This window comes from Tetrao urogallus (assembly GCF_951394365.1).
Source record: "Tetrao urogallus genome assembly, chromosome: 4".
Classification (NCBI taxonomy): domain Eukaryota; kingdom Metazoa; phylum Chordata; class Aves; order Galliformes; family Phasianidae; genus Tetrao; species Tetrao urogallus.
This window is the reverse complement of record NC_136817.1, coordinates 14451205-14476032: the sequence shown is the minus strand read 5'-3', so window position 1 is coordinate 14476032 and position 24828 is coordinate 14451205. Positions and strand designations below refer to the sequence as shown.

At 43.0% G+C, this 24828-nt stretch overlaps 2 protein-coding genes across 2 annotated transcripts; one reads left to right on the top strand and one right to left on the bottom strand.

The window, feature by feature from the left end:
* Positions 1–525: 525 nt before the first annotated feature.
* GTF2E2 (general transcription factor IIE subunit 2) lies at positions 526–23106 on the top strand (the record flags this gene model as incomplete). The annotated part of the gene is made up of 7 exons (XM_079534317.1): positions 526–688; positions 10996–11087; positions 11600–11707; positions 12957–13139; positions 13592–13685; positions 21828–21943; positions 22990–23106. 7 exons carry the CDS (start codon positions 526–528, stop codon positions 23104–23106), a joined length of 873 nt encoding a protein of 290 aa, XP_079390443.1.
* SMIM18 (small integral membrane protein 18) lies at positions 5373–5666 on the bottom strand (the record flags this gene model as incomplete). Its single annotated transcript, XM_079534321.1, has 1 exon — positions 5373–5666. One exon carries the CDS (start codon positions 5664–5666, stop codon positions 5373–5375), a length of 294 nt encoding a protein of 97 aa, XP_079390447.1.
* Positions 23107–24828: the final 1722 nt, after the last annotated feature.

Here is a 24828-nt window from a genome sequence, read left to right as displayed (position 1 = left end):
CGCGGCTCGGCCTGCGCCTGGTGCTGGCGGGCGGGTGAGGCGGCAGGGCTGGGCCGGGACGGGGCTGGGACAGGGCTTGGGGGGGGAGCGGGCGGCGGCCCCTAGCTGGGGCAGGGCTGAGCCCGGGCTCGTCAGGCGGCGGGCGGGCCCGTGATTTGAGAGGTTTGTGCCCAAGGGAGGCAGCCGCTTCGGTGCGGGTACGGAGGACAGCCTCCCGTCGGGGCCCTGCCTGGCCTCGCTTCGCCCGGGCGCCGGTGCGCGGCGGGCTGCGGGCGGTGTGCTCGTGAGGGGGCTCTGTTGGCGGGCGTCGGGTCCTGGCACGCACCGCTGCCTCTCGTTGTGCGGGAGGCTCAGGGCCGGCTCGGAGCTGCTGGAGCGTCGCGTTGTGTCTCGGTGCCGGTCCCATCGAGTTCGTTCAGAAAGAGAAGGATGCGGGCAACGAATTTTCCTCAGAACGTACCCGTATCCTTAAGCAGCTAGTGGTCCTCTAATTCCCCTTTCTGTTCTGGTTTCCTGCACAGAGTTATGGATCCAAGCTTACTGAGGGAGCGAGAGCTGTTCCGAAAGCATGCCCTCTCCACGCCTGCGGTGGAGAAACGGCCGGCGTCATCCGCTGAATCCTCGAGCTCAAAAAAGAAGAAAGTAAAGGTAGAGCAGGGTGGCCCATCGAGCTCAAAACAGAGCTCAGGTTGGTAACAGTGCCCTGCTCAACAGTTGGTTGCTGTTTGCCACTGTCTGCTTGTGTGTTTGTTGGCATGAAATGGCTTGTCCAGGAGTTCTGCTAGCTGTAGTCTTTCTGAAATTGTCTCTTTTTACTGAGAAATGCAGTGCATGATGCAAAAGAATATTTCTGTCTGCAAGGTCAGACATCATTCAGTGACTTGCTTGCTGTTATTCAGTTGGAGGAACTGTTACTGACAAAACATTACTTTGTAGGCAGCTGGATTTTGCTTGGTGAATGTCAGTAAATGCTGGTGAGAGGATGCTGAAAACTGATTATCAGCTGAAAGTCGTAGACTGCTGTGAGGTGAATCTTGTTATCTGTCATGTCTGGCTGGTGCATAGTGGTTAGCAGTTCTCCTTTTACTTGGGAGCTAATTTCTGTTCATGAACAGTAGGGGTCCCATAGAGTTGTTTTCTGCCTTAGTCGGGAATTCCATTGTTTCCCTGCAGTGGAGGCACAGCTGACAGCATACCTCTTAAAATGAAGAAAGTAGTTCTTAAGAGCACTGCCAGGATTAGTAAGAGCAAATGAGAAGTGCAGTACAGAGAGGATTCATGTGCACATGGTGCTCTACTCTCTACAGTTTCCCTTTCTAGGGTGGGTAACTTGGGGTCATTATTAGTAGCTCTGCAAACCTTGGCGTAGTTCTCTGATGTGCTGTAAAGAGCAAATGTCAGGAATTACTAAAATACAAAATAATGTTATTGTGTAAACGCATCGCATGCTTGCATTTTGAGTGCCGTGTGCAACTCTTCTAAACTTTTAAAAAAAAAAAAAAAAAGCACACAACAAAACAACGGAACTAATAACAGCAGAGAAAAATCACAGAAGTTTGGAAAACACCTCTGAAATCATCTAATTCAGCTATCCACCTACCACCAATGCTGCCCACTAAACCATGCTCTTTAATGCCACCTCTGCATGTTTCTTGAACAGCTTCAGGCTCGGTGATTTCCACCACCTCCCTGGGCAGTGCCCAACCACTCCTTAGCAGAACTTTTCCTAATACCCAGGCTGAACCTCCCCTGGCACAACTTGAGGCCATTCCTTCTCTTCCTCTCACTAGTTAAAATACCAAGGGTAATGGGAGGAGCACAGCATCTCCGGTATGAGGGAAGAATAGGGAGCTTGTGTATCTTCAGTTTCTCAGAGCCTTAAGGACAGACACCAAATGATTTTATCAGCCAGATATTTTAAAATAAATCAGAAGAGGTGAGATTTCTATTTGCCACTTTTGCCATGCTGTTCTCCAGAAAAAATCCATGGGATATCTTAGTATGCACCTCCTGAGTGAGAGGGGTTTACAGGGAAGGAGCAATGGACATACAGTTCATCTGTGATTGTTCTGGAGGGTTTGAGTAGCTATGTGAGCAAGCGACTGAATAAAGAGTGTGATTTCTTGTTTTGTGGGGTAGGTTTTTGGTGGTTTTGAACATGAGAATGCATGACTGTGAGGAGATATGCTTTATCTTTAATGGTGCTGGTTTTGTTTCATACAATATCAGACAGCTTTCAGGAATTTTATAATATTTTTATGCAAAGTGAGTACAGTCTCCTTTTTTCCCTGTATTTACGAACTACTGCAGAATCATCAAGGGTTGAAGAAGAGTAACGAAGAGGGAATGAGCTTTTCTCTCCTTCTTAGGAATTGGCTCACACCAGGTGTGCAGAAAGCCAAATGACAGAAGGGGTCAGGCAGCCATGGACACCACAGTTTCCCCGTGGTGCTGCAGGGTCCAAGTCCTGTGCCTCAAAACCCAGTTTTTGTTTGAATAGTCAGATTCCTAGGTACCTGTCAGGATATGTGCATGGCACAGAGAGATCTTGGGGAGACGGAGTAAAAAGTGATGTTGAAGAATTCCCAGCTCCCTTTACCTTGAGAGAAGTGAAAACTAGGAGAATTATTCCTCACTCTGTTGTGTAGTGACCATAAAAATAATAATTAATGTCCCAGTAAACGTATGTGAGCACAAGTAACCTTTGGTTCTGCAGAGCCTCCAAATCCCCCATCATTCTTTGATTCTGACTCTGAGAACTTGCCTTTAGCTCTTGTTTGGGGAGGTGGGGCATAGAGATCATGCTAATCCTCAAAGAACCATACAGCTAACCGTAGCCTGCATCTGAAGATTCCTTGCGAGATTTCCAATGAGAGCAGTTGTCACTGTTGCCTAAAAACTATTGTTTGAACAAGCTATCTGACCAAGTTGAAAAGTGCCTTGTTTACTCACTCCAAAGTAGCAGTGAGAAAATAAACAAAAAGGATCATATCTTTTCATTTCTTTTTATTGATCAATAGCAAGTCTTTATCTTGAAATCTTTGTCTCGGTGGTCTTGGTCAGCAAGAGCTGAAATCTCTGGAAGCTTATTCCACAGCTTTGCTTTATGTGAGGAAAAGAATTCTCCTGAGGCTCTGGAGCTGTGCAAGAGGAGTTTCTTCTCAGTTCCTTGTTTGCTGCCTCCTGTATAAACCCATGAGTAGCTGGAGAGAGTCCTAAGACTTAATGTTGTGTGTGCTTCTCAGGAAGGCATGAGAACACAAATCCAGTGTCACAGAAGCTAGTGTTATTTCCCACGTGCTGCCTTCTCCTGTGCAGGATCCCAGTCTCTGAGGACTGACTATGAAACACAGTAGAAGGTAATGAGATGTCTCCCTGGTCCAGAACGCAGCAGTGACATCATCTTCACGTGTCCTGCTTTGCATCCTCAATTGTCTTGTACAAGTGTCCTCAAGTGTCTTGGGACACTTGATTCCATTGGTTGTGCTTGTTGTTCAACTTCAGTTAAGAGCATTCTACGCATGTTAGACTCATGCTGGCAAGGCTTAATGGTAGTAACTGTGTAGAAGATGAAAGTTTGCAGTGGTAAATGTGTTGGTTTGTGACTGAAGGAAGGAGATGACTTTTCTGGATGAACCATTGGAATTTTTTGGGTAGTGGTGGTCTGGGTCTTATTCCGTCTTACTGACCAGGAAGAGCATGAGTTGAATTGGTGAGCCTTTTGGTGTATGTGTGTGTCCAAACCTTTTGGAGCTTAGGCATGCTAACCCTGAGAGTGAGAGTTGGTGTAGTAAAAAAAAAAAAAAAAAAAAAAAGATGAAAGGTAGTGTTGATGGCACTGAGGTATTTCTGATGGGGATAAGGCAGCAGGAGCTTACTCGTTTGTAGGTTTTGCTTCTCTAATGTGAAGAGCATTATTTATGTAATTAACTATCTTGTCCCACATGTAGCTTCAGTCTGGTTGGGATGTTTCCTGCTGGCCTGTTCCTCTCTGTGTCCAGCAGCAAGACAGAGACTTAACAGGCTGTACTGAAGGCTGTGCTGTTGATTGTTACTATTACAGCTGTAATTTGTAAAAACAAAACTTTGCTATTTGAAAACCTATAGATGCAACACAGTACAGAGGAATGATGTGGTAAGTTACAGGTAAAAGCCGATAGTCCAAGTTTCACGTGTTCAGCTTGTGAGAGAGCTGAGAGGGTGAATTCTGGAATGTATCTGCAAGCTGATGAAGTGAGCTGAAGTTCAGTTGTGCAAAACAAAGTCGCGTCTTGCTGTGCATCCATTCCACTGTCTCTTATGCTAGGCTTATCATGATGCAGCCTCCTTTGTGAAGCATATCAACACCTGGAAACTGTGTGCTGGCTGGGAGAAATTATTGTCACTGCTCTGGGAAGATTGCAGTCTGTCAGCTTGTGTTTTGGCAAGAACTCTGTCAGCTGTAGTTCAGCTTTGAGAAGATGAGATAGGAATAAGATCATAAATATGTTGGATTCCCTGTAGTGTCATAGTTGGCACAGAGGCAGCAGCCTTGGGACAGAAAGATGACCCTGCTTCTTCTAGACCGTGATCCCACTTCAGTGTGCTTTTGTGGAAGCAGTAAGATAGTCTTAAGGTAGTGCAGTAGTCATGTCTCGACTCAAAAGACATTAAACAGGTTGAAAATGAAGTAAGGGGAATGTGGTTCTCTGGAATGGGAGAAAGGAGGAAGAAGAGGTTAAATTATATTGTAGGAGGTTAGAAAAGGCTATTTTAAGGATGGATTTCATCCTGGCTTGCTTCCCTCCCACCACCTATTTTCTTTAAGTGGTGAACCCGTAGTAAGAACAACTGCTGAAGGCAAAAATTCACACAAGGCTCTCATGGCATCTCTTGCCTTTAAATCTTTGTCTTTCATCTGTTTTTCCTTAATCCTTTATGTCTGTCTTGTTCCTGTGTGATTTCACCACAGTGAGAGAACAGTGCTCTATCATTGTGCTATGTAGAATTGGATTGTTGAGCATCTTTCTAAGTGTTTTCTCTGGCTAAGCAACATAGTTTTGTTCACGTTCAGCAACACCGTTTGTTCAGATAGTCAAACATCTACTCTAGTAACTCAATATGAACAACAAAAAATGATTTAAAAACAAACAGCTTTTCTTCCCCCATAACAACGGAACAGATCATCCTTCAGCTAAGTGCCCAGAAAGCCAACTGTTTAAGTTCACAGCTGGAGATGCAGTTGTAGCAGTTATCATTCTATTTAAGTCCAAAAAAAAAAAAAAAACCCAAAAAAAAACCCCCCAAAAGAGCATGTAACTCATTCGTCCATAAGGTACAAGTGGTTTGTTCAAGGTGTTACATGGTCTCCAGGTGCTGATGATCAGCCTTTCTTAAACCACCTCAGTTTCACGCTTTCTGAAGCTGTTCAGCATTGCTCTAACAGGGTTGGGTTCATTCTCCAGGTCTTTCACAGTTTTGTTTTTCACACAGCAGCAGCAGTCTAGCATTTCATAGAGGAAAGCCAGCACCACCAGAGAAACTACAGTAAAGATGAATATGATCAGAATAACAAAGCAGGCAGTGTTCCAGTTATCGTGAAAAGGGTAGATTTTTTGCACTTGAAAGCCCAAGTACTGGTAAATAGATGTTGTCTCGTTCCAGTGAGTGGCGTTGAGAGTTGCCATCCTTGAAGAGTTGTCGTAGTGTATTCCCTGTCACAGATCTGGGGGCTGAAACAGAAAAACAAAGCTGTTGAGGATTCTGTTATCAAGAACATGCTGTGTTTTGTTGTTTTTTTTTTTTAATCCTATATTAGAAAAACTTTATCTCAGACTGCTCTTGCACCTCCTACAAAAATACAATGCTGAATACACATACTTGCTCTCAAAGTATCAAACCAAAAGGTGCAACTTGGCAGTTTGTCTGGAATGCTGATTACTGTTCCCTAATGTATGAAGTAGCATCAGTTATTCCATACTTTAGCAGTTCATTTTACAAGTACATGTGAAGACAAGAAGGTTACTGTTTTCTGGATGTACGGGGGTTTCAACAGCCTGTGTCCTTACGGTTGACTTGTAGATTTGAAAGCAGTGCTTAGAACTTTCTCACTGTCATTTGAGTTTGCGTGCTTTTTTGTGTGCTTTTTTCCTCTATTGACATCAAATAAATCCTTTTTTAAAAAAAGTGTAAACTGTAACTGTCTTGGAGGATTTTTCCAAAGAACGAAGCTCAGCTTTTCATTGTTCTTCACATTCACAAAAACAATCCTGGTTTCTGAAAACTCCTTATTCTGGATTTGCCCATTAGTACTGACTTGTTAACACTACAAAGCCTTCCCAACCTAAACAAACAAACAAACAAAAACAAAACAAAAAAAAAACCCACAATATTTCCTGAGGTGTTCCCCAGTTGTTCTTTCTGCTGATATGAAATTTCAGCTTGAGAAATGTAGCTGCCTCTAATTCTGAGTATGTTCCATAGAATCGCAGAATATCCCGGGCTGGAAGGGACCCCTAAAGGTCATTGAAGCCTCTGTGGAGCCAGCAGTTGGATCACACAAACATCTGTGCTGTGTTCAGGTGGAAGGAACACCCAGCCCAACCCCTTCTGAGATCTGCCACCGTGTTTTCAGTCACCTTCTCCACTTAACTCATCCCTTATCCAGTGCTGCCTGTTTGTACCAACAGGAGGCAAGACTGCAGTGTGGGAGGAAGAAAGTGAGAAGCTGGCTTCAGCAGATGCTCCTTTGGCATGAGTCATATTGCTGTAAAGACGGTCTGTTTCAGAAAGGCCATTGCTAGGAAATGCGAAAGTAAGCAGTGTCTCAGTAATTGCTGCAGTTTATCTAGAACAAAAAGCAGTTTTGTCTGTCTCTGTATTTCTCTGCGTTACAGCAGATGAGATGTTTGACAATAGCATCTTTACAGTTGGGAGCCTTTCCCCAGTTTCTTTCTTTCCCTGGCTTTGTCTCCCAAAACAGAAGGATCTTATAATACTTTAGATATATTTTTATTACTTTAAGACTTTATACCAAAAGAGCTACACTAACTTGTGTTTATTTGGCTTAGCCACTGGAAGATGAGGTAATAGTCTTTGAGTCCTTTCACCAGTTTAAAACCAAGTGTGGGAGAAAGACATAGATTCAGTTGACTGTATTCTGTTGAGAAGGTAGCAAGTTTTTGGGGGCAGTGCGGTGCTGAGCAGTACCTGGGATGCCAGCCCCCTGCCTGGTGTGTAGACTCCTTGGTCAGCATGTGCCAGTTAGCAGACAGCTCCCAAAATACACTTTTGTCTGTTCAGGTGCTGTTGCAAACATGGGTTTGTGGAAAGGGAGAGAGCTAAGAAAGTGTTGACTGTGTGGAAACCTGGAGTTATATTTCCATGTCTTAATAAATGAGAGATTTTTGCTTTCAGAATGAAGCAAAAAGTGGGGGTTTTCCTACATTCATTGAAAAATAGTCCTGGCAATCTACACGTGGTAAATTCAGTAATTAAAACTGCGGAATAAAGGGTCAATGTTTTGTTCATTAAACTGAGCACGTAGATAATGCTGTAACAAACCTTACAGACATACTTCTGTAGTCAGCCTGGTGAGGAAGTGAAAACTTGAAAATGTCTGAAAGAGCAAGAAGTGGCAAAAGAGAACTGAGATGGTGTCTACTCAAATGGGTTCCTTTAATTCAGTTAAATTGCTTGTCATTATTTCTGTGTCATTATTGATAAAGAAAGGCGTATTAATGAAAACCAGGATGGTGCAGCCAGGTCAGCTTGTGACGTACATCTTGCTGTAATCATTTAACAGTTACACACTTCGCTCTTTATCTTTCCATCTTCACTGGATCTAATTGAAACAGATCAGCGTTGCTGTTGAGAGGGAGCCCTATCTCTAGCATGTGACAGGCATTTATTGGAGGAATTGCAGCACCTCACGCGCTGTTTCCTCTTTTAACTTTGCAGTTGAGGCTGTAGTGCTGGGGCAGGTAGGCATCAGCTGCTGCTCACTGTAATTACCAGTGTGCAAAGCTGGAGGAGCCATTGCCAAGCCATTCGAATTAGTGCAGCACTAATGAGGGTAGCATCTTTGAAAGCTGTCAAAAAATAGGCTGGTCTCACATGGGTTTCCTTCTGTTGTAATGGCACAATTTAAATTCATACTGTAAGCCAGTTCAATTTGTATGCAGTTCATCTCCTGCAACATTTAGTGAGTTAAATATTTAATGAATTTGGTTCTATAAAGAGGGAAATGACTGGCAAAAAAATGGTTTCAGAGCAGTGCTGAGGAAGTCCTGTTTAAGAAGCCATAATAGGTATCTTGGGGTTTACAAACCCCCCAAAATACATTAACAAATCTCGATGCATTCTCACCTTTTTGTGTGGCACCCAGTGCTCCAGTACTGACAATAGTAATGATACCCAAAGGGGTTGTCTTCCTACTCTAACATACTGATTTCTGGAACGTGTTTTTAGCATACCCACAAACACGCATTTCTTTTAGCTACTGCAATTGATGAGGTTTCAAAATACCCATTTCTGAGATGCATTTGTTAAATTTCAGCTTTAATGATCGCTTTATAAGGAAAATCCTTTCCACGTCATTTCTGCAAAAACATACAATCTGTAACGAGAGTGAGGCTGCAGAAAGCGAGCAGCCTCACCAGTAAGCATCAAACCCATTTTGTTTCCTGAATCTGGGCTTGCTGGGTTAGCTTTTCTCTAAGATGGAGTGGTCATCAGTTTGCCATGAGCACGCAGACGGTGGAAGTGTCTGACAGTGCAAGGCAAGCACCCTGAGTTTGGCAGAATAAAATCCAGCTAAACCTAGAGAAAAGCAGTCCTTGTTGTAAGAGGCTTTTTGCAGGCTCGTATGTTACAGGCATATTTTCTTGCAATCAAGGCAAACGTAAGGCAGCATTATAAAATGATGTGCACCTACCTCTTGTCTGTAAGGATGCTGAGCGGGCGCCGTGCCGTTCCCTGTTTTAATGCAGCCTATGGCACAGCTAAGATGGAGCTGTGCTGCGATTGGCCGGCGTGCAGTGCTGCTGACAACTTCCTTTATGCTCATTTCCATCTCCCCCTCACCCCCAGCAGGAAATCATTCACAAATATGACTCTTACTGCCCGGATTGAGAAAGCCACTCCTCTCATTTTTGGGATGTGGATGATGAGCTTGTTAGCCAAGGGGTGCACGGCAGCGGCCCTGAGCTATCTGCTTTGCACTGGGACTCAGGCTGTGACGTTTGGGGTGTTCCTCCCTGCAGGGCCAGCCTGGCAGCAGGGTAATGACGTGTCAGGGACTGCAGGCAGGCAGATTGAACGAGATAATCTTTGAGAGTCAATTGACAAAACAAACATGCAGTAAGTCATCTTAGCTGTAGCCCAGCCCTGATCTTTGTTTTAGGCACTGCCCATCTCTCATTATGCATATGATTTTACAATGCTTCCTGCAAAGCAATTGATTTTTTGAGTGCAAAATGAGATCCCATGGAGGAAAATCTTAATAGGCGGGGTTTGTAGGGAGGGCTGGCTTTTGCTGTTTCTCTCTTAATTTAGTAACCAGAATAGAATGTTCTTACGTAGCCGGAGTTCTGCTGGTTATCCTGCATGAATTTTAGAATTGGTATGTGTAAAAATGGTACTGTGTAAAGCCTCTAATAAAATATAGAATTGCTTCAGAATTTGCAATTTCTGAGTTTTGGGTTTGGATTTACCATCTCTCCACATTGACACCAGTTACTGTATCAGTCTTTACAGTAATTACTGAAATCGGGTTTATTTGACTGAACCCCAGGTTCCCACTTTGTGTTGCCTTTCATTAGTGACTTACAGATCAACTTAAGAAGTAAGCTGAGATGCAGGGGGAGAGACATTAACAGAATTTAGCTGACCCACAATGACTTTGGAAGCTTAATTTGCAGTTTCCCGTGAGAAACTTAGCGAGGGCTAAGTTAAACTTAAACCCAGGGAACATCACCATTTCTACCTGGTGCGTTTGGCAGTACTTCTCACAGCACGAGCCCCTGAGCTCTTCCTCTCTTTCTTGTTGCCACTCCCGTGCGTGCCTTCCAGTTGCCCAGCATGGCAAAGCCTTCACTCAGCAGTTCTGCAGTCTCTCCTGCAATTGAGGCACTTCCATTGCTCTTTCATGTCCCTGCGCTCATTTTTTACAGAAACAATAGGAACAGATGCAGGTACAGATTTTGAAATTTACAGTGGATTAAAAATATAGAATTAAAAAAAATCCACAAACATGATGACAACAAGGGGAATTTTGCTTTTTTGGAGAAGTTAAGGTTCTGAAAAACTATTATTGTTAGGTTTGAGCAACATTACGCTGGTATTGGCCCCCTGGCTTCTGGTAGCGGTTTGTGGATGTTTCTATTTAATGTACTGCATTGTGCAGTTAATACAGTGTCATTAACTCAACCTTATGAGAATGTTGAAACAAATTTTGTGCTGTAACAGACCTCGTGGTACCTGAATGCAGAAGCAGGCTTAGGAGCAGTGGTTGTGTGAGCAGTGTAACACACTGATCGATGATCTTGAATTTATGATTTCATTGTGATAAACTCTGTGCTAGGGTTACTTTTCAAACAACTGAAGAAAAAGCAAAACCACCCACACAAGCCCAGCACAGTAAGTACAACTTTACTTTACTGGATGAGTGTTAACTGAAATAAGTGAAACTTTCTGCTCCTGGCTCAGCAGTATGGAGCAGTCGGTAGGGAAAATCACTTTGAGTGTGCCAGTTTTATGGTGTAATACTGCAGTTTAATGCTGCAGCTGCTTGCTCTTTTCTTAGAGCTCATGTCCCAGTATCTGTATGGATAGTGAGTTCTGCTCAGAAGCATTCCAGAGCCAGCAGGTAGCTGTGTGTCTGAATCCCCATACTTACACACAGAGTCCATTGGGAGCGACTGCTCCCAAAACGTGTTTCTATTGTTGGCTATAGAATTAAGTTCTGACAAGGGTTGTTGAAAGCATTGTTTATTTGTTTATTTTCTCCTTTCGTAGATCACAGCAATGGCTCATTTAATTTGAAAGCCCTTTCAGGAAGCTCTGGCTACAAGTTTGGAGTCCTTGCAAAAATAGTGAATTACATGAAGGTACGTTGGTTTCATGTAAAAGTATAATGTTTGGAAATGCTGAATATTTCAGGCCTTAAGATTTCTTTACTGTGCAAGAGGAAGAATTTCAAGAAACTAGGCTGTTAAATTTAAAATGCTGTCAGTAAACAAAGGGCCCATTATTTGCTTCATTTCTGGAATCCCAGTTATTCCAGGTCTGCTTAAAACCAGGAGAATGGTTTTTGTTTGCATTAGAAATAGAAATTTGAAGATGCTATCAGCTTTCAGGATTCATGAGCTGTTTTTCAAAATAACTTGTCACTTGGGGCTTGACAGATAATTCTGTCATTTATCTCAGCTGACACAAACTGATTTTTCTCCTCATCATCAAAGACCTAACATTGGTTCTCATATGCTACGTGTGTTGTGTCGCTCTTGGTTTTAGGGAAATTGTTCTGTCATCACTTTCTGCCAGTTTGCATTACTCTCCGGTAACTGAGCTGCTGAATAAAGAACTACAGAACACTGATTGCTCCTCTTTATTCTTCCAGACTCGGCACCAGCGTGGTGATACACATCCATTAACTCTAGAAGAGATTTTGGATGAAACGCAGCATTTAGATATTGGACTCAAACAAAAGCAGTGGTTAATGAATGAGGTAAAGAAAAGCTTTTGGTTGGAGATTGAAGGATTGAATCTCAACTGTATATTTAATTGCAGACACTATAAATATTGAAGTTCTGCTTCTGAAAAGCTGCATTGGTTCATGTTTCTGTCTTGTGCCACCTGCTATAGAAATTACTGAAATGAAAGCTGTTCTGACATTTTTAAGGATCAATTACTGTTACTACAGTTAAGAGTAAGTTGTATGTCAAGTGAATTTCTTCATTGCTAGTTTCCATTCTTACAGTGTCACTGCAACTTGCTGCTGTGTTCATCTTCATGCTTTATCAATCCAAATGTCTTCATGGCATTGCAAGACTAGTAAATCAACAAAATCCTATATTTGGTATTTATACTTTATCAAGATCTCGTTTTGCTGGTATCATACTTAGAATCCTTGCAACAAAGTAGTAAAAGCTGTTGATACATGCTGGGGGGGGTCTCTGTAGTAAAAGTAGGATGTTTTTAATTATGTTTTTAATTAATACTAATATTCTGGAGAACAGAAAACTGGCAATGCTGCTGTTATGAAAACTTGGCTCTACTGAAAGCTTTGAAGAGTAGCTCCAGGTTGTTTCCATAACAAATCAGAATTTTGAGACTGAACCAAAAAGTTCATGTAAAATAATCACTGAGTTGGTAACCCGTGATGATACTGCATGCACAGCAAAACTGATTTGGACCAGATCTTAAGTTGTTGTCCATGAGTTTTGGTCAGCTTTACTCTGAAGCAGCATCATAAATAAAATCCTACTGTGCAGCATGTCTGCTCTTCTCAGTTTCTGCTACAGCTCCTGGTGCCAATTGGCAGCAGTTGGGGAAGACTGACTCGTGTTTTGTTCATACCAGGATAATGCCTTTCACATTCGTAGCATCCATACAACCCAAGTTTGAACTGCCAAGTTGTCTATTGGCACTTTATGTTCAACCAAAGCACACTTTTTCTTGTGTTCCACTTTTTTTTTTATTGTCATGCCTTTCTCAAAAAGGAACACATGCGCCTTTGAGACTTGAAGCTCTTTTCTGCCTAAAGGCATCAAGTGAACGATGCTAAGCATTTGGTTTTTGTGCTGTATGTCACCGTGAGTTAAGCCTAGGCTGGATCTGATATCTAATGACTTAAAGTCTGTTTCAAATTCAGACCTCCAAACTGTCAGTGATAAACACGTGGCTGACGTACTGTAGCTCGTGAAGTACTAATTTGTTCTCTTTCTGAAGGTTCGTAATTTATATTCCTGTTACAGGCTCTAGTCAACAATCCTAAAATAGAAGTTATAGACGGGAAGTTTGCTTTCAAACCCAAGTACAACTTGAAAGATAAAAAGGCTCTGCTCAGGCTCCTGGACAAGCACGACCAGCAAGGGCTGGGAGGAATCTTTTTAGAAGAAATTGAGGAAGGGCTACCCAATGCACATAAAGCTATAAAGGTGAGTCATGCCTGTCTGGGCTTCAGCAAAACTCTTCTGGGTAAGTTCTCAAAGGGGAAGTAAAAGCTATGAGAGAATTTTTTCAGAGTTCTTTTTGTTCATTTGGAGACTCAAGGTCTGATTTAGTACCTTTTCCTGTGTATCATCCTTTACTTTTACAGTTGACCTGACATCTCAGCACAGCTGTCAAAGCTTTCTCACAAAAGGTGCTTTATGTATTATGTTGCAACTGAAGGCATTGAATTGTGCTTTTATACCTTGATCTTGGCCCTCGGTCTCTCTTCTTAGTTTTATTAGTGCATTTATTGATGGTGTCCACTTTCGATGCTTCTTTTTGTTGCTTGTTACTTCACTGCTCTCCGATTCATTGATCTCTTTGTGGAACAGGATCTGGGTCTGTTATTCTGAAAGTAGAACTGATTTGAGATTCTTCTTTTGCATTTCTTTTCAAGGCTTTAGGGGACCAAATTCTCTTTGTTACCCGCCCTGATAAGAGGCAACTTCTTTACTACAATGACAAGAGCTGTCATTTCTCTGTGGACGAAGGTAAGTGTTTATTTACATCTGTATTCATGGTTTAAATTCAATGTAGACAATTGAATGTCTTTTAACGTGATAAGAAAATACTGGTATATCTAGGTTCTGTCAGCAGAATGGTATGTATTAATGTGATGATAACAACACTAGCAAACAAGTTCAGGGATAATAACCTCTGTTATCTATTGGATGCATTGGTACATGGCACCAGGAACCCAACAAATCAAGTATAGCAGAACAGACAAGAGGAAGAGTTGCCCATCTGTGGCTTAGATGACATCTAACATTTTCCTGCATAAAGGCAGATGAAGAACAACAAAATTTCTTGGTTTGCATGTTGCTTTTTTACCCAGCTTTCTCCCAATCATGTACTTCTGTTGGCAAATGCAATGAGGAACCAGAAGTTGAAGAGAAGGAACAAGCAGACAGGGAGGAGATGTGAGCAGAACTACTAGGAAGATGTGGTTTACAACTGGGAGGGCAACCTGAGTGCAGGGTGGTGCTGCTGCCTAGAGCTATAAGTGGAACTCCAGAGCTTCAGCATGTATTTTTTTAATCTAATGAATAGTGAAGTCCTCTGCAATCAGTGTGCCCATTGGCTGAATGCAGCAAGAGTCCAGGTTATGCAATAATATATATGTATCTGCAGAAATTAATTACACCTGTCAGGGTGTGTTGCAATGATGATGTCAGAGCCAATATCAGATATCTGTAAGTACAGAAGGGAGAAGGCATTCCCTGGGAAAAGGCCTTATTTTAAATGACTCAAGAATACTGAATACTTACTGTTGATCATTTGTTCCGTAACATGCCACATGAAGTCGTATTCTAAAGCATTACATTATGGTAAAAGAAAAAAATTTTAATTGGACCTTTAACTGCTGCATGTGCAGGACCATAAAACAAAACAGTAAAGTGCTTTTTTCTTTGAGTAACTCAGAGAAACTCTTTATTTTAAACAGAATCATGCGGCTTCTTTGTTACATACCAGACGTACTCTCTGTTAATAGCTTAGTTCTACAAAGATAATTTAGTAGATGTCACCTACAGCATTTAAAAATACAAAGATAGTTTCTAAATATCTTCAACTGTTGTACAGTCAGTGAATATACAGATGATACAGTATATTTGAGAGCTTAGCTTATGTAATTATTCTACTAGAGCAGAAAAGGACACTCACCCTCTCCTGGGCTCATGTAGGAAACTCTAGCAGAGGGGATCTCCAGAAGAGATCCTTCCCCCTCGCAGTCAGCTCTTAAATGGCTCTAGGAGAGGTGCAGCCAGGCTCCACCCCTTCCTGCAGCACAGGTGAATTGCCTTCACCTGTGCTCCGTGGCTGACTCAGTGCTCGCCTCAGGTGATCAATCAGAGGTTCAGGCTGTGATTCAGCAGCCCCATACAACTGTAATTTCTTTGTCTCTTTATGGTGGGCATCCTAACAGTGTGTGAAATGAAAGATCATAAGCCTGTCTGCCTTTATTGGGGAATTTGTAACTTCCCTACAAGTTTAGTATTAATGCTGTCAGCCTGTTCAGATTGTGCTTCTTCAGTCCATCAGCCCATGGCTTTTAGGATTCCTAACTTTGCCAAGACCTTTAGAAATCAGCTCTCTTGCAGTCAAGTTTTAAGTTTTTTTAGCAGCTACTGGTTATATTTCAGTCCCAATTGCTGATTATTTCTTTTCCAGATAATTGGTTGTGGATGTCCCACCCCCTGGAAGTGTTCCAGGCCAGATTGGATGGGGCCCTGGGCAGCCTGGTCTAGTATTAAATGGGGAGGTTCGTGGCCCTGCCTGTGTTAGGGGGTTGGAGATTCATGATCATTGCGGTCCCTTCCAACCCTGGCCACTCTGTGATTCTGTAATTGGCACCCAGCCATTCTAAAAGAGTTAGCAGAATCTCTATTCTGTTGCTTTCAGTTTATGATAATTCCTGAATTGATTGTGAAATTGAATCAAAGGGTCCATTTTATTGAGAAGTTCTGAAGAAATCTACCAGCTCTGTTAGGGAGCCAGTACAAATCCAAGGCTGTTCATATACAGTCTTCATATATTCTAGCACATGCAGTACTGATTGGTGGTTACGAGCAAGCAGTGCAGACCTTTGCTATAAAATAAGGGAGAATGTTTTGTTAAAAAAAAAAAAAAGCAGCAAAACGAAACACAAAAACAGCAATAGAAAACATAAAATGTTTAAGCCAGTTGGCTCAGTCTCCCAATGAGAAAGGCCCGAAAGCCCCTCATGTCTGTGATGAAGGGACCACGAGCATGCAGTGTTTGTAGTTCAAGGTGGCCTTGCTTGCTTTCATCCGCAGGTGGCAGCATGTTCCCATCTGAGCAAAGAGGGATTTTTTTGTTGTGCTTTTGTGCTTTTTCGGGTTTTTTTGGTCATGCAGAAGAAAATGCTTTGTTCTGAGAGAGGAGGCAGAATATTCTCTCTTTTGTGAGATTTGTGATCTGCCTGCATGTGCCACAACTCTTACAACGTTCCTGAGTGGGTTAACTTTGTTGTTGCAGCTGGAATAGGTCCTTTTTCCAAGCATGTTATCCTGAGATGAGAAAAACCCATCCTTCCTGAGCAGTCTTGCTTTGAGATTGTTTCCAGAGCCCTGGAAGCACGTCTCTTAGGGAGTCCTTGGCAGAATCGTCTGCGTACAGGATCAGCTATGACACGTTCCTTGCATTAGCTGTGCTATTTCAGCTCGTTATCTCCAGCAACATTAAAACTAAGTTTTTTAGAAGGCTGCAAATAAGCCTTGAAGAGTTCTCAGATTCTTTGATCTAGCAACTGATGATAGTTCAAAATATGTTTCTAGTTTAATGCTTATCCTTAGAAGTAAGGGCTTTGCACTCCTCAGAGCGCGGTTTTGCTGCATGACTCTCCAGTTTTGAACATATGTTGGCTGGTGTTATTGTCCTCCTTGATCCTCTTCCATTGCTGTCTGAGCTCCACCAGCAGTCAGTGGAGAGAGAGGAGCATGGCGTAGTTTGGAGGTTGCTGCCTAAAGCAGGGGGACGAACTGTCTGGCAGTGCCTGCGTTTGCCCTGACTGCAGTTGTTTTGGTGGCTGAACAAGCTTTTCTTTCTCCTCTTTTGAAAACAAGCCCCAGTGTACTTCAGCAGCGGTGCAGTACCCTATATCGTTATCTCCAGGGTACTGGGGAAGGTATGTGTAGTAAGGAACGGCTTTTGTTCTTCCTCTTATGTGATTAGCCAAAGAAGGTTCAGATTGCATGTGTTCCTTCTTCACTTCCTGACTAATTAATCTTCCGTCACTAATGTGTAGCTGAAAGGGTTTATAAAAGCCAGGCTAAATTTCAGGTGCTTCAGCCAAGGCAAGCACTGCCTTTTTATGCTGGGGCTAAGCACTTTGCATGTGAAGCAAGCTTTCACTGGGGGCCTGAATGCTGAAAGGCTATTCCAATTGCTTCACTGTTAGAATTGATGTCATTCACCTCTGAAGGCAACATAGGAAATACTGTAATGCCTAGAAATGTGGATATTTGATTATACAGATGTTTAATAGTCTTCCTAAGCACCTTTGAAGAGATTTTAATGAGTGGCAGAAGCCTGTTCAATTTCACAGTATAAAAATTGCTCAGGATCAGTTGATGACTTATGGTTTTGGCCTTGAATTCCAAGATGGTCCAGGCACAGCACCAAGTTAGAATCGGGCACCTTTTCTTTCTGGTTTAAATGTAGAACTGTTACAGAGCAGGACTTTACGTTCCCTACTGCTCTTCATTTCTTTCCTTCTGCCCTCTCTGCAGAAATGTTGTCGTCTGTTCTTGTCCTGTACTCAGGTTTTAGCTCAGCTCAGTGGAGACTCTTAAGCTATTTTTAATCTCTGACAGATTTTATTACCAGTATGATACAGAAGTTTATCTCCAGAAGCCATCTCAACCTTTTTGCAAGAGCGGGCAAGACAATCAGAGCTGCAGGGTAAGCTGCAGGAAGCCACCGTGCAGCCACTTACCCATGACACTGTATCCCAAATGTAAGCATTTATAGAAGGAGAGCATGTTAGGTTATAGTAGCTCAGGGAATGATGGTGAAAATTGCTTTTGTATATGAGGCACCCCAGGCAATAAATCTGCGGAAACATCCTTACCCCTCAGGTATTTCACAGAGGAAAGCCATTTACAAAACTTCTGTTGTGCTGCCCTCTATTCTGCTTTGTATATTTTTCCTGCTGGTCCAGGTTCATTGTTTTAAGTTTGTGCCTGCAGACACTTTGATGCTAGAGATGCTAGCAAATACTGAAGTGGCCTTTAGGTCAGCTTCATTCCCTCCTTCTTGATCTGGAGAAGCAGGGGAGCAGCCTGCGAGTTGTGCTAGTTCTGCCAAGCCTCTGAGTTGAAATATTTCAGTGATCAAGTTGCAAGATGCTGCATGCATCAGGATTTGTTCACTGAAGGTGCTGCAGTCACATCTCGCTGCCTGTTTTGGTGAAGATCTGCACTGCCGTCAGGACGTACGAGTCCTCTGCTGAAAACATACTGATCTCCCTTAGGCTTCACAGCCCATGTTGCTTTGGTCAGAAACTCTTTGGAAATTTCTTTCCAGGGGATTTTTTCCCAGCTCTACCTTGTCATAGCAACCTAAGTGACAGGAGTTGGCAGCCTGCTGAGGTCAGGTGCAGCCTTCCTTCTTGACTGCTGAACAGCCTTTGCTTTCCATAGCTGTTACTTGTTCTGGCTTAGCTGTAAAGTAGTTTTCTGACTCTGAATGAAGAATATACCACCTCCACCATGCTCTGTTGGCATAAAGATCACTCAACAGTTTACAGGACATAGGGAGGGAAAATACAGTGTACTTCAGGATTGCTATGGTTTTGTGTGCTGCAGGAATGCATGCATCTGAACCTGTTCTCTGTGCCTGGCTGGAGCAGACCGGTGTGCAGCGAGCTTTCTGCTTCAACAGTCCCCTTCCTGCTCTCCACAGCAGGTCTCTGCAGACCAGTTCCTTGTCACTGGCCCCTCTCGTGAACTACTATAAGTAGTGCCCCTCTTTTTTGCTAGGAACCACAAGAAAGTCCAGGGTGACTGTGTTTCAATTTCTTCTTCAAGCAGCTGGAGAAATCACATCCTGTCATGGGTTAAGGGTGTGGATTTTAGGCCTGGAGTTGGCTGAAATGTGGGTGGTTATTTCTTGAGAGTGGTGGTTATTGCCAGCTTTTCACATAGGCTCTCATGTTTCAGAGGGGATGTTACAGCAGTTCACAGTGTATTCCCAAGGTCTAAACTTTCAGTAGCTGATAGGGGCATAGTCCTTGGAGACTTTGAATAAATCTGACAGGTAATATGGAAATGGTTCACTGCCAGCCAGCCAGCTGCTCCCTCTCTTCATTTCCTACATTTAGTTCAGTATCTGGTGTGACACAGAATCGGTTTTGTGATGTGATGATAGATGTATTTCTTCGCTTTTTAGATGGAACCCTGAATACAAACCACAAGCATGCACAACCATGTGAATGCATCACCACCTTTATGCTGAGCCAACCCTTTAACACAGAATATTGCCAGGGGACAGTTTTATTGTCATTTCTCACTTTCCTGGGCACTAAGGTATTTTAATCCTGTCTATGGAACTTCACCACGGAAGCTCTATTGCAGTTACTGCAGTCAAAGCTACAGTGCTGAAAGCTGCCTGATTGATGGAGGAGTATTTAAAAAGAATGGCTAAATGCTGTGAGGTGATTCTGATGGGGCCAATTAGTGAATTAAACTATCTGTACTTAAAGCCCATTTTAGCGTTGCGGTATTGGTTCTTGGTGACTGTTAATTCATATTTCTTAACCGAGTTTAAAAGGTGATTGTGAAGCTGTAATGATGGTATAACACTGTATTACAAGAAATGCAAAATGCTGTGGTTAGATATTAACTGTAGTCTGCACTTCTGTTGTTGTTAATCCTTCAAGAGCTGACCATTTATTTTCTAGTGTTTAATTTTTCACTTCTGTTCTCCAGAAGAATGTAAGCTAGTTAAACTTAAGTACATATCCTCAGCTTGGTGGGGGTTTTTTTGCACCAGAGCATTTTTCCATGTATCGTGTAGTCTAACAAGGAGACAGGTCACTTGTGTGTGCAGCATAACATGCTAAGAAAAAGACCACTCTTTTTTAGAAGTGAATAGTGACCAATTCTCTTGATGCCGTCACCCAGCATACACTTGCCTGTCACATCTTAAGAGAACTGCCTGCATCTCTCACAGGGCTCGTCTGTGCACAGCTAAAGGCAGCAGAGTGCAGCATGGCCTGAAAGCATCTCTGCCTGGAATCTGTTTAATATTTATGTGTTTATATGCACTCTTCTCACTTCATGCATGAATTGCAGAAACGATGGTTTGGAATATGGTTTCTTTCAGAAGTGTGATAGTGAATTTGCACAGCCATCATGTGATCCTTATTTCCAGCCACCAGCGGGTCTGAGTGTCCTGCTGAGTCCCACTGGGGTGCTCAGGACAAGGAAAAAGGAAAGAGCCTGGAGGAGCATGCCCTGCTTAGCCTGAGGGATGCACTAGGACCCTTGCTTGGGCTGCAGCCTTTAAGGCTTATTGCTGAGAAGGCTGAGTGCTTATTGCTGAGAAATGTCCTGCGTGTGTTTGGCTTTGATCTTAACACAGCCTGTCCACCTGCTGCAACAGGATGAGGTGAGAGACGATCTGTGAGAGCAGGCACTGCAAGATACCCCTAAAGCCAGGAGTTGCACCAAAAATGGATGAGCGGACAGAGAATGCTTTGGCTACAGTGCCACTCCTTGCGTTACGTTATCTGAAAGTTCATGTCTCGATGGCGCTGTCATGCTGTACAGCCTGAACATGAGCAGTGGGCTAAGCACTATCTCCTTGTATCCAAAAGTGGCACTCTGACAGGATTCAGTTCTCAAAAGCACTGCGTTACCAAAAATGAACATTTGCTGCTCTTCCCTGGCAAAATTCCTTTCTTTTGTTTCTGGAGAAGCTCGAACAGCCCTTTACTGTTGGCAATGAAAAGAAAGAGAAGGAGCTGAGACTTAAGGCATGCCCATTCTTAGAAAAACAAGATGCATTGGGAAGGGAACGGTCCAAGTGAAGGATGGAATTCTGTTCTTTATGGCTCTGAACGGGACCATTTGGTTGCAGTGTGCCCAGAGCCGGTGTGTTCGCAGCAGATTGTCACTGGAGTGTTTCATCGCCTGCTGCATAGAACAACTTCTTACGCATGCAGAAGTTGTGGTTGTTTTGACAACTGTATACTAAATTTATCTGGAAATAAAGGGAAAAATTTAGTCTTGCGTTGCTATGCGCGCCTCGTGTTTTATTTATAGATTGTTAGCCAAACCTGCTGACAGGATATATCTAACTGACTGCCTGGGGAATGAAGGGAGGTAGAACTGTACCAGCCGCTGCCGGGAGAAGGCATTCCAGAGGCTCTGTGAAACTTTACATGAGGCAGAAAGTGCTCAGGCAGATGGCAGCTGCTCTAATTAAGACTTACTGCCTCTGCCTTTTTTCTTGCTGCTGTGGTTTTTAAGGTATCTCTCTTCTTTTTATCATCAGAGGAATTCTAGTAATTTATTATCCGTAAAGCATGGTTTGTATTAGATTACAGTGATAAAGGAGCTTACTACCACTGAAGTTAAATGTCTTCAATCTTCAGTAAATTGGACTATGAGATGGCAAGTCTCCCATGACAATGGCAGCAGAAGTTGTGTAAATGAAGTTGCCATTTATGGTTAGTTATTACCTTTCACCAGGACCAGGTTTGAACTGAGGCTTATAAAACACACTAACAGTCTGCTGTGCTACAAGGTGCTAGGCAGAAGGGTGGATGCCGTAGAAAATTACCATTAAACGCACACATTTTGCCTGTGGGTGCCCCTGAAGCTGGGATGCTGGGGTGCACTTAATGCAGATGTGAATCAGCTCATCTTTTTCCATGAAGTGTTGGTGGCTTTTGTTGTTGTCTGCTTTTGGAAGTGCATCCGTCTTTAAGAGTGGGTAAAGGCTGCACTAATTGGGTGCCTGCTGGCAGCAATAACTGCATTGCAGGCTGGCGTATCGGAGTACTTCAGTGTCTGAACTCAGATCTGTTTCATCTTTCCTTTCGTGCAAGGGCTTTGCCTAGGGTTTGTTCACTGAGTTGTGAAACGAGGGTTTGTTTGGTGTTTCAGAGTTTCGGAAACTGTGGAGAAGCATTCCCATGGATTCTATAGATGAAGACAAAGTTGAAGAGTACCTGAAACGACAGGGTATTTCTTCCATGCGAGAAGCTGGACCGAGGAAAATAGTAAGAAATACAAATTGCAGATCTTTCTGAGAAATCCCCCCCCCGCTGACCCTGTGATGTTAATTCCAAAATATGTTGCTGAGCCTATGTGCAGCTGCCTTCTGTAGCTCAAGGAAATGCAACCAATTTTAAGAAGCTGTAAAAAAACAATGCTGAAGCCAGCAGCCAGTGTTTTTATAACTTGTTTCAGCCAGCGTAATCCCAGAAACATCAAGAAGCGGGCAAATGCCAAAAATCCCTGAGAACTCCAAAGTGGAAGCTTCTGCTTAAAGCTGTACAGTACGTTAGGAGCAAAACAATGGCAGCTCTTCTGGGAGAAGGTTTTCTCTTCCCTTTTTCTTTTCTGCTGAACAGCCTTGAAATGTTGATACGAATTGTGTAACCTACCTCCCACTGCTCTTAGGCTGTTCCCCATACAGAGTGCAATATGCTCATGGTTTATTGGCAGGCCAAAATGGCATCAAGATCTCCAAAGATGCTTTCTTCCTGGCTTGTAACAAATCTGTTGTTTTTTTCTTTTTACACTTACTGTATGTGGCATACCATCTCTTTTCTGTTGTGCACCTGGCTTCAAACTGGCTTTCACAAAGCCCTTCCACACAGGATCTGTTCCTGGTTTCTGCCGTTGCTACAGTGGATGTTAGAACACCTGCTGTAATGTAGGCACTTCTCTTGTGTTCTGCATATTCTAGACGTGTCTTTGAGCACATCGTTGTGGCTGTGGGCTATCTAACTGCTTCTGTAGTTGCCTCGGAACGTTCAGGGATCCCACTTTTAAACAAATGCTAGCTCTCCTTCAGCACACAAGATACCAGGAAGCTCTGCTGCATCCCCAGTGCTAATTCCCCACCAAGATTCAAATTGAATACAGTTGCTTCCTGCATAAGTAAAGACCCCTCGCCTCCTGCCTACCCCCAGTTCAGCTGTTCAAGCACAGCTCTCCTTTGGAGTGAGGCAGTGGCTGCGAGCAGCACAGTGTCCTACGTCAGGTCAGATGTTGCAGCTGGAAGGCAGATCTTTTGACTACCGTTTATTTCTTCATTTAGGCTCCTGCTCAGAGGAAGAAACCCACTTCTCAGAAGAAACGTCGATTTAAGACTCACAATGACCATTTGGCTGGAGTCTTGAAAGATTACTCTGATGTCACTTCTGGCCAACAGTGACTGGCTGAATTTTGAAGCAAACAGACGTTTTTCTACAGGCTTTTTGCCACGCAGACTCAGCGACTGCTTGCAGGAAGACTGACTCTGTATAGTGATGTGTTTCCTTCATCCCAGTGACTGCCGAGATGGAGCAGATCAGTTTAAGAGCAAGTTTGAGCTACTAAATTTAGAGTTTAATTTAATTAGCTAATTGGAAATGTGTCTTCAAATAAAAGGTTCGCTCAAATTGCCTCTTGGCATAGAGTGATAAATGGTGCTCAGCATGAAATACAGGAGTTCCTGTTCAGTGCTTAACTCTGCTTTTACATTGCTTAATGGGTGTTACCTGGAATTACTTAAGAGGAGCTTTTTCATAGAATTGAATACAGCATTGTTGTACCTATGGCAGGGAAACCTATTCCTAAAATCACTGCAGGCAAGTTTCTTTTACAGTCAAATACACCCACAGTTTGTTTGTTCCTGCCTTGCTATGGAGTTGAGCTTTACCGAACTGATGGTACCTGAGGGTCTGACTCAGAACAAGCCCTCTCCAGAACTCCAGGCAGGCTGCAGGGGTGCACTGCAGCTGCTGCTTCACAATGCTCGTCAGAAATTGCCCTCTGCTATTCCTCCTCACTGTAGCGGATGCACCTCTGTTACACAGGCAATTTCTCCTCACTGTAGTGGATGCACCAGTGTTGCACAATTCTACTCATGGATAGGGGAAATAAATTGACAGTGTAATACTGCAACTTTTTTTCTTTTTTTTTTTTTAAGTAATAAACTTACAGTGCTGGTTTCCAGTGTTTCTTCCTTAAAGAATGTGTGAGTTCATACTTATGTTTTCTTTTTCAAAGAGGTAAAGGAGTCTCTGTTGTGTTTTAATCTTCTCAATGAATTACTGTTCTGGGCTAACATTGTCATCTTTTATCATTCTTGTTCGGGGGAGGGAGAAAACCACCTTAAAAGAAAGCTTGCTGTAGATGCCTGATGTCAGTTGCAGTACAGACTGCCTAACATGGAGTGTAGCCAAATTATGTTCTCTTGATAACTTGTTTTTACGTACTGAACCAAAGTCAGTCAATGCTGATATTGTTTTCACAGTACTGCAGCAGAGGGGCTGTTCCTCAGCTCTTCTGAGGTTAGGATCAAAGATAAAGCAGGTGAGTGTGATACCTGCCAACAGTTTGCTGCTGCCTGCGCATGAGCTGCTGTCTTGCCTGATGTATCAGGATTGGAGCAGAGGCTGCTGGATCTGGGCACACCAACAGATGAACAGAGGCTTTGTTGGTGGAGAGCTGAACAGACTACGTCTGCTTGGGAAAGCAGGAGAAATTAACTTCTGTAAGCGTAGCATTTATCCTTCTGTATAGTACACTGGCTTTTTAGAGAGTGCTCTTTTATGAAGCAGGCACTTTGAACATGGTACGTGTCAATCCTGTGTAAAGAGATGCTCAACACCAGTAGGAGGTTCCTTTTCTATTTATGTGTATATATATATAAAAGCAAGCAGCACACTGGTTTTGAGACTTGTTCTTTCCCTTTTCCAGGCTAGCACAAGTGATTCATCTTGGAGCTTTTTATTTTTCCATTCTAGTTCTGCTTTAAAGCACCCGTGGCACACCTGCAAAACTGTTCTCTTCTGTCATCTTCATTCAAAGACAAAGACTCCCTTCTGTGTGCTGCATTTTTGAGCCATGATTTTTCTGGTGGTGCTGCTTGGACAAAAGCAGAGCTCTTGGT